This window comes from Hyperoodon ampullatus, assembly GCF_949752795.1.
Source record: "Hyperoodon ampullatus genome assembly, chromosome: 18".
NCBI classification, from domain to species: domain Eukaryota; kingdom Metazoa; phylum Chordata; class Mammalia; order Artiodactyla; family Ziphiidae; genus Hyperoodon; species Hyperoodon ampullatus.
Window position 1 is genome coordinate 56,523,607 of NC_136931.1, and position 8,872 is coordinate 56,532,478.

The 8,872-nt window shown below is 62.5% G+C and overlaps 2 protein-coding genes across 3 annotated transcripts; both read right to left on the reverse strand.

Annotated features, from left to right (window-relative positions):
- Positions 1-674: 674 nt before the first annotated feature.
- Positions 675-4,669, reverse strand: JOSD2 (Josephin domain containing 2). Of its 2 annotated transcripts, XM_079723081.1 has the most exons (5): positions 4,638-4,669; positions 3,869-4,028; positions 2,188-2,313; positions 1,065-1,259; positions 675-963 (listed from the first exon to the last, which is right to left on the reverse strand). In XM_079723081.1, the coding sequence occupies exons 2-5, from the start codon at positions 4,012-4,014 to the stop codon at positions 864-866; spliced, it is 567 nt and encodes a 188-aa protein (XP_079579207.1). In that variant the 5' UTR covers positions 4,015-4,028; positions 4,638-4,669; the 3' UTR covers positions 675-863. The 2 variants fall into 2 exon arrangements, with proteins under 2 accessions (XP_079579207.1, XP_079579208.1); XM_079723082.1 differs by lacking the exon at positions 2,188-2,313.
- Positions 4,670-5,254: 585 nt separating this feature from the next.
- Positions 5,255-7,311, reverse strand: ASPDH (aspartate dehydrogenase domain containing; the record flags this gene model as incomplete). The annotated part of the gene is made up of 7 exons (XM_079723072.1): positions 5,255-5,298; positions 5,699-5,853; positions 5,928-6,148; positions 6,231-6,380; positions 6,473-6,557; positions 6,816-6,960; positions 7,257-7,311. 7 exons carry the CDS (start codon positions 7,309-7,311, stop codon positions 5,255-5,257), a joined length of 855 nt encoding a protein of 284 aa, XP_079579198.1.
- Between the last annotated feature and the right edge of the window lie 1,561 nt (positions 7,312-8,872).

Genomic DNA, 8,872 nt, shown 5'->3' on the forward strand with positions numbered 1-8,872 from the left:
TAGCATCTCTTTGATGCTGCTTCCTTAGTCATGTCTGAGATTCTCCTCTCCTACCTCCTTCACTTTTTTTTTTTTTTTTTTTTGGCTGCACCGCCGTGCATGTGGTATTGACCAGGGATCGAACCCATGCCCCCTGCCGTTGAAGAGCGGAGTCTTAACCACTGGACCACCAGGGAAGTCCCGTGCCTGCTTCACTTTTAAGGGCCCTCGGGATTACATCGGGCCGACTCAGACAATGCAGGATAATTTCCCGATTTTAAGGTCAGCGGATTAGCAACCTTCGTTCCCCTTTGCCACGCATCTGAACATATGCGCAGGTTCCGGGGATGAGGATTTGGGCATCTTTTGGGGCCATGACTGCAGTTGGTAGATGAGTTGGGAGTCAAGAAGTAAACCCTCTCCTTCTCCTTGGGGCTCATCTCCCTAAACACCCTGGACTGCATCTCTCTGTTCACTCCTGGTCTCTCCCAGGAGCCTCGAGAGGGCAGGCATTTGCATTGTCTTCCCCTGGGCCCACCCCCATGAGGAAACTGAGGCCCGAGAGATGAGCGACAAAGCCGGGAGGTGGCAGAGAGCTCGGATCCTGGCCAGGCCCGCCTGGGCCTCTCTGGTAAACCAGCGTAACTGAAGGAAAGGGGCCCCCGGTGAGACTCAGGCCAGGCTGGGAGCAAATCATCCATCGGGTTTATTGAGGCAGCAGTGGCATGTGGGGGGGTGGGGAGGGGATGTGGGGAAGGGGCTGGGACCTCCGCTGGGTCCACGAGGTGCGCGGGGCCTGGCCCTTGCCCCGGCGCTCGGGAACCGGATGTGGATGCGCGGGGGGCCACGCCCGGCGGGTGGCCGTGGTCCCCTCCTCCTGGGGGTCAGTCTGTCCGCAGCCAGGAGCCCTTCTCCTCCACCTCCTTGGTCACCACCAGCAGCACCTCGCACAGGCCCTGAGCCAGCGCGGCTGCCAGGAAGGCCCTGGGCGGAGAAACGGGGAGACTGAGGCCTGGGGGGTGCCTGGGGTTGCCCCCCGGGGAGGGGGTCTGGCGCCCAGCCCTGGAGTCGCCCCCTCCCCTCACCTGACACCATCCTCGTTGCCCAGGACCTCGGGCGCCCGCAGCTTGGAGTCCAGGTTGTAGTAGACGCCGTCCACCTGGCGCAGGGCCACCCAGTGCCGCCGGCGCAGCGGCAGGGAGAGCAGCCCCAGGGACACAGGCGAGGGCAGGTTCAGGATCAGCCCCAGCACCCGGGGCAGCGCCAGCTGGGACAGGGGCCTGCATGGCGGGGCAGGGACGCCGCGGTCAGGGCCCGGCCTCCGCAGGCGCCCGCCGGCCCAGCGTTACCGGGTGTGGGGGGCCCAGGCTGGTGGCAGCATGGCTGCCCGGGCCCACCCAGGGACTCTCTTCCACCGACCCACCCCTTGCTTCCTTCCACTCACCTGCTCCCCCTCCCCACCCAGACCCCCCAGTCAGCCACCCCCCACCCAGCAACCCCCCCTTCACCATCCACCATCTGCCTGTCCACCCATTACCCGTCCGTTATGCGCCTACCTAACCATCCATCCAAGCGCCCAACAACTCCAGCACCCACCCCACTCCCCATCCGGTCCTGACGCATCTACTGCTGATTCTACCTGTCATCCACCCATTATCCACCACCTGCCCACCCACTCACCCATCCAGGCCTCCCAGCCATCGAACAGTCGCCCAGCATCCAGCTACCCATCAACGCTTCACCCATTCATCACCCGCCCGCTGATTCAGTCAGCCAGAAGCCGGCCAGCAGCCCAGCGGCTTCTCCACCATCCACCCAGCTCTTCATTCATTCTTCCATCCACGTGTCCGTCCATTTATCCGTTCGTTGACCCAGCTGCCTATTTGGTATCCACTGCCTACCGACTATTCATCCTTTATTCACTCAGCCAGCCAACCATTCATCTCATCCCATCACCCAACCACCCACCCAGCACATCCAGCCAGCCACTCACCATGCACTTCCTCACCCAGTTACCATCAGCCTATCCCACTGACCATCGAGTCATCCGTCTACCACCTCCCAACCCCTCAGTCTGCCAGCCGTCCCGGTCCACCCATGCAAACCTTCCACCCATCCCCTCCTCCTGCTTTGTCCCACACTGACCACCATCACACCGCACCCACTGTGCCCAGCTCAGCACACAGGACGCAGTGCTTTCGGTCGCACCTCCTTCTATCCCACCACACGGCGGCCAGGCCCTGCCCCTGCAGGGCGGCCATGATCACGTTGACGTCATAGTTGCCGGTGCCCAGGAGGCTGCGATGGGGGTTCAGCCGGGAGTCTGGGGCCAACCTGGTTGGGAGGTGGTCAGGGCCTCCTGAGTTGGGGGCTCCCTGGAAAGGCCTCCCCCTCCCCCACAAAGCCAAAGAGTCCCAGGGTCCGTGAGTCACCCAGCCTCGGGACTCTTCCCTCTCTTCGGTCCCCGTGACTCATCAGCCCCAAGCCCTGCTCCGGTTCCCTTACGCCCCCTGCCCTGGCCTCACGGATGTGTGCCCTGTCCCTCACCCAGCTTCCAATCCTCCCCCTCCCGGGGGCTCTTTCTACACCCAGCACTGCCTCGGCCCTGCCCCTGCTCCCAGCCCTTCCTGGCATCCCCGTCACCCCAGGAGAGCCCCAGCCCTTCAGCCTGGCCTTGCAGATCTGGCCCCTGCTGGCCTCCTGGCTTCAGGCCCATCCCACCCGTTGCAGCCACCTGTCCCCAACCACATCTCCTGTGCTGCTACCCCCAGCCTTTCGTCCAGCTGTCCCCCGGCCCGGGGGACCCACCCCGCCACCGCTTGTCCCTCTGGGCTCTGCCTCCTCTGAACAATGGCACCTTTGTTCTGTCTCTGGGCCTTTGGTGGGCAGGGCAGGGGGCGGGGTCGGAGAGGGGAAAGTTGTGTATTCTTTTTCTGTGTATCTGTTTCCCTGGCTTCCCTCAGCGCAGGGCTCATAGCGGACTCATCTCTGGGTCTCCAGCATGGCCTTGCCATGAAAGAGTTGATTGATCCCTGTTTTGAACGACAGAGGAGATGAATACATTCTAAAATAATCAGTCTGAGGGGCTGGGACTTTGCCTGAGGATGCTGGGGCAGGGGCACGGGCACGGGAGGGCTGTGAGCAGGAGATGGGGAGAAAGGGTCATCTCTGGGTGTAGGATCATGCTGGGAATTGACTGGAGGGGAGAGACTGGAGGCTGAGGGGAGGGTCTAGGAGATGATGGGGACAGAGCTGTGGGGACAGAGAGGAGGGGATCAGGCAGAGAGATGACAAAGGAGTGATGTTTGAAATCTTGAATAGTGAGGAGGAACATTCCAGGCTGCCAAGAGGAGAAAGCTGTGCCAGGCAGAAAGAATAGCCTGTGCAAAGGCCCAGAGGCACCATGGCGGGGCTCTTTCGGGGACTGGAGAGGAATTTGCTTGGAGGGGAGCAGTGAGATATGAAGCGACAGAGACGGGTGGGGATCACAGCACACAGGGTTTTGGTTATCAGACTGCAGAGCTTGGGACTTCTGCCAGGGGTGCTGGGGAGCCATGGGAGGACTGAGAGCAGGGGAGGGGCAGGGTCATCGCGGGAGCTCTATGTAGCCTGGACTGAACGAGAGAAACCGGAAGCTGGGAGGCCAGAGGAGAGTGGGGGATGAGGACCCAGATAAAAGGGTGTGACCTGGTCTGGGGCTGAGGCGAGAGGGGTGAACAGGCGCAGTAGGCACTCTCAATCTCTGAGTCCCAGAGTGCAGCCCAGGCAGGGGATGGGGCAGCAGAAAGCCCCGGGGCTCTCTCCGCCCCTGCCTTGCTCTGAGACCCAGGTGGGTTGCCCCACCTCTGTGAGCCCTGCTTCTCCAGGGGTTGGGGTGGGTGATGGTCACCTCTTGCAGATCTCATCGGCAGCCTCCTGGCTGAAGAGCTGCTGCTGCAGGACGTTGTTGAGGGCGTGGACGGCACAGAGCTCCAGGCGTTGCCGTTCGTGGTACACGGAGGGCGGGCTTGGCTGAGCTCCTGGGGCCTGGGACATGCCGTCCTCGGCTCCTGCTTGGGGGTGAGGGTGGGGGAAAAGGTACTCAGGGGCCTGGGATCAGGAAGCCGAACCTGCCAGCAGGCCCTGGGGGCACCGTCATTGAGTGGGGGCTCAGGCAGCCTGAGCGGCCACCGGGCCACTGACTGCTCTCCTGGCGCTCTCCTGGCAAGAGAGTACCTCCATCCCCTATTTCTAGGAAAAAAGCTCTCTCTTCTGCTCACTTAGCAACAGAGGACCACCCCCGCCACATCCCTAAGTGAAAGGGTCCCCTATGGTGGTCACCTAGCAACAGAGAACCCCCCTCCCCTGTCCCTAGGTAACAGGCTTCCTCTCTGGTTACCTAGCAGCAGAGGACCCCCACCCCGCCACCCCACTAGGTAACCAGTCTCTCCTCAGGTTACTTAGCAATAGAGGAAGCCTCCTCCCCTGTCTCTAGGTAACAGGGTCTCTTCTGGTCGCCTAGCAACGGAAGACTCCCCTCCCCTGTCACTAACCAACAGAGTTCTCTCTTCCTGTCACCTGGCAACAGGGCCCCCTTCCCGGACACCGAGTAACAGAGCCCTCTCCCCGACCCGTACCCCAACCGTGGCGCTCGCCCGTTGCCTGGCAACGACCCTCACCCCGCCTGCCTCTCTGTTCCCCCGAACCGGGGGCTCCCGCATCCCCCTGGGCGGCAGCTCTGGCCTCCGAGAACAGGGCGGGCAGCACCGCGCTGACTGGGCAGGAGGGACGGACTACAGCTCCCGGCGGCCCCCGCGAGCCGGACTACAACTCCCGGCGACCCTCGCGAGAGCTCTTGCTCCGCACGGAACGCCTGGGCAGCGTGGCCCGGAAGTCCGCTCTCGCCCCCCGAGAACGCGGGACTACAACTTCCGTCGGTCCCCGCGGTGAGAACCGGAAATGTGCCCTGAGGCGACCCTCTCCTTCGCGCACTTCCACGCCCCCTGCTACTCGAAGGATTCTGGGAAATGTAGTGAATAGGCTCTCGCGATAGCTTCCAGGGGTGTTGCTACTCTGTATGCCCGCTCCCTGCGATGACATCATGCCTAGTGTGAAGACAAAGCGTGACGTCACAGAAGGGAAACAAGTGATCAGTCACCAGACTACGCAGGGAGAAGAGCCTCCAATATTTACTGAGACAGGAGGGAGGTCTGGGGATACTGAGGCAGCAGCGGGACGGTGGCGGTGGGAGGTAAATAATGAGATGAGGATGTCCTCTTGGGAAGGAGGAGGCTTCTTAGCAGAGATGGATCCCCGGCTTGGAGGGCAGGTGGCAGCAGCCTGCGGAGGAGATACGGGGAATGAAAGGCTGAGACAGAGAGATAAGGAGTGACAGACACCTGGAAGAAGGGACAGACCAAGGTGGAGACCTAGAGGGAGGGACTGAGACCCAGAGAGAGGGACCAAATTCCAGAGATAGAGGGACAGAGACAGAGACTCACATGCTAGAGTCCCAGAGAGAGGGGGACACAGAGGCTCGGAGAGAGGAGACTTGGACAGAGACAGGGATCTATAAAGATTCAGCGTCGTGGAGTAGAAGGTTAAGGAGACTCAGGAATAAAGATCAATCGATAGAGACAGAATCAGAACTGCAGACTCAGAGAGCCTGAGACCCAAGCTCTGCAGAGCACAAGAGCCCAGGGCTTGGGGAGAGGAGCGCCGGGGAGGAGTGTGGCCGCACCCAGGAGGCTGCGCCAGAAGGTGGTGATGGTGGCAGAGCCGGTGACAGCGCCTGGCTCGGTGGGGTTCTCTCTGTGGGTGTGCACAGCAAAGCTTCGGCCTCTGGGGCCCGGGGGTCCGCTCAGCTCCACATCCACCACATGCACGTCCTTGAGGCTGGGGCAAGCAAGGTGGTCAGTCCGGCTGGCCTGGCCCGGCCCCAGCCCAGACCCCCGCTCAGCTTCGCTCACCTGAAATCGGCCACAAGCACCCCGATCACACGGTCGAAGCCCAGGCTGGGGGCGGCCAGGGCAGCGGCAGCCATGGTGTTGGAGTTTCGGGGGGCAAGGGGGCAGAGCCCGCGGACAGGGCCTTCATAGAGCACAGTGCGAGGCCCAGTGCTGTGCGCCGTAGCCAGGGGTCCCTCAAGCCGGAAGCCATCAGGGTGTGTGGCCATGGTGACACGGAGGCTCTGGAAGTGAGAGCCAGAGTCGGGGGGACCGGGGGTCTCTGTTGGCCCCCTCCGGTTCCCAGGGAGCCCAGCAGGCCCTCACCTGGAGGCCCCCGGCTTCGTCCAATCTGGCGATGTCCTCAGTGCCCCAGAGGGCCCCCCGGGCCACGAACACAGTGTGGCCCCAGCGATGCGAGGCCTCCAGGAGCTGCCGCTCTGTGGCCTGGTCAGCCAGGGCTGAGGGGGATCCCACCTGGGGCGGATGAAGGTAGGGAGGGGCTGAGGTCAGGAGATGGATCCCACTTTAGGGCGGGGTGATGCCAAGGCGGAAGACACAGAGCTCACCAGGAGATTGGCACAGCGCAGGATTTCTGCCCCAGATTCGTGGATTATTTTGGGATGGGCCACTTCCACCACAAGGTCAGGGTGCCTGGGAGAGGGGAGAGAGGCAGCGAGGGCCTTGAAGAGGTATCAGACCTCCCCTCCCCAGAGTCCCTGAGTCTATGGAGGCCTGTCGCTCTTCACCCTGGCCTGGGAAGGGAAATAGGACAGAGGCTTGTCCTATTTCACATTTGGGCGAACCAAGGTCCAGAGAGGGTAAGGGAATCACGTGAGAGCACACAGCACCTAAGGGGGGCCAGAACAGGAGCTTCAGAGAGTCCCACTCTGCCACGGCGAGGTCACTGACCTCTCCCCGAGGGCAGCAAGGTCCTGGAGCTGAAGGGTAGCGGGCACACTCCCCGCCATTCGTCCTGCGTCACGGTTCCAGACAAAAACAAGTTCTAGGCCCAGCTCTGGTCCCTGAGTCAGCAAGTGGGAGACCAGGGACTGTCCTGGGGAGAGGGAAAGAGACCCAGAGAGAGGGGGACAGAGGTGAGGGAGGGAGTACATTGACCCAGAGTCGGGGGACACAAAAACTTAGGTGGGGGGCAGAGACTCGGAAAGGGGAGGACGGAGATCCTGAGGGGGCTGGAGCCCCGCGGTGAGGAGTGGAAGACACTTGTGCAGACAGAGGCAGCCAGGCCACAGATAAAGACACAGAAGAAAAGTACGTTTGTGGAGGACACAGGGGCTTTTGAGGCTCTAGAAAGGGGCCTGGGGAGGAAGCCCCAGACAGTCAAGGACTCACCGAGGCGGCCGTAGCCCACTATCCCCACCTTCCTCGGGACCGTGTTGAGAGCCATGCCCTTGGATTTGGTGGCCTGCGGTCTGAGCTCTGCAGCTGCTTGCTGCCTCCCATCCTCCCACCTCACCCCACACACGAGGTTTGGGCAGCAGCTGAACTTTGGACATTTGACCCTTGAGCCTCTCTGGAACCCTCCCCCTCCCCCGCTGTGGCCCAGAGGTGGGGGTGTGGGGGGCGCCACCTGGGGGCAGGATGAGAATCCTGGGAGGCAGTGGGTGAGATGTTTTGGGGTTCCAGGGCCCTGTGTGGCGCCCCCCCACCATGTATGCAGCCCATTCCTTCTCTGCATCACATCCTTTTCCTGCTGATGTGGAAAATTTCCTCTGCAGTCCCCTGCCCCCCTTTCTGGCCGGCCAGGTTGTCATGGAAACTGCATCCTGCTTGGGTTGGGGTAGAGAGGGTTGGGAGCAAGAGAGAGGAGATGGTGATGGGGACTCTGGGCTCTGTCTGTCCCCTTGCTCCTGTGTTTCCAATCCCCACCCTGTGGCCGCTCCCCCCACCCCCCCATGCCTTGGCACCCGTGTTTCATCAGCATTCCTCCTCCAGTGTTTTCCTCCCTTGGTTCTGTCTCCATCTCAGAACTCTCTCACTCCCATCGCTGTCTCTCCACCTTTTCCCGCATCTCCATCCCTCCAGCTGCCGCCCCTGCCTCCTCTGGGCTGGCTGCCATTCTGTCTCCAGCCAGGCCCTCATCTCCCCCAGGGTCCGAGGGAGGCCTGGCCTGGTCATGCCCCTCTCCCCACAAGACTGCAGGAGCTGGAGTTGGGCTCATCCTAGCCTCAGTGGCCCCCAACCCCACCAGCTCCCATGGAGGGGTCCCTTCCCCCGGCCCCTCCTCGAACCTCCCCCCCTCCAGCCTGACCATCCTTCTGTTCACCTTGACTTCTCACCTTTTATCCTCCCCTCCCCCCGCCACGATGCCACCAGCCACCCCTCTTTGGCCCCCTTATATTCTCACTCCCATGCCCATCCCTCCGCTCTCCCCACCTCCCATGGCCAAGGAGAAGCCTGCGAGGCCTGTGGAGGCGCCGAGTGCCCCCCCACATGAGCCCCAGCCACGGCGCCTCGCGGGTGCCTGGCATCGGAAATGGCGGAGACTGCGGCAGTGTCGGCTCCCTGCCCCCCACCACCACCTGGTACCCGCTGCAGTGCTACCATGGCAACCAGGATCTGGGGTCCTGAAAGAGGACGACAGAGAGAAAGAGAGCATGAAAGCGGGAGCGAGGGGGAGCCAGGCGTCGCACTAGAGGAGAGTCCCAAGCAGACAGGCCAGACAGATAGGGCCAGGGACCCCAGACACGTCGCAGCAGAGGCAGCTGCCACGGGTGATAAGGGAAGAATTTGCTTTAAGAGCTCCAGGTGGGGGCGGTGGGGGGAGATAAGATGCTGTGGGGCAGAAACAGGCAGGGAGGAGGCGCAGGGCCAGCCGCATGGACCCGGTCCAGGCCCTCTCAGAGGACACAGGGCCCCGGTGGGGTCGTGGGGGCTTCCTGCCCGCTCCACCTTCAGTCGTGGACTCCACGGGGCCTGGCCGTCCTGCGCATGCGCCAGGCCTGCCC

What these genes read in the sequence shown, in the direction of transcription:
- JOSD2 (XM_079723081.1), bottom strand. Translation starts at nt 4,014, where the DNA reads ATGTCCCAGGCCCCAGGAGCTCAGCCAAGCCCGCCCTCCGTGTACCAC. An exon ending in GCCGATGAGATCTGCAAGAG is followed by an intron (nt 2,314 to 3,868) that starts GTGACCATCACC and finishes CCTCCCAACCAG; the next exon opens with GTTGGCCCCAGACTCCCGGC. An exon ending in GGCAACGAGGATGGTGTCAG is followed by an intron (nt 964 to 1,064) that starts GTGAGGGGAGGG and finishes TTCTCCGCCCAG; the next exon opens with GGCCTTCCTGGCAGCCGCGC.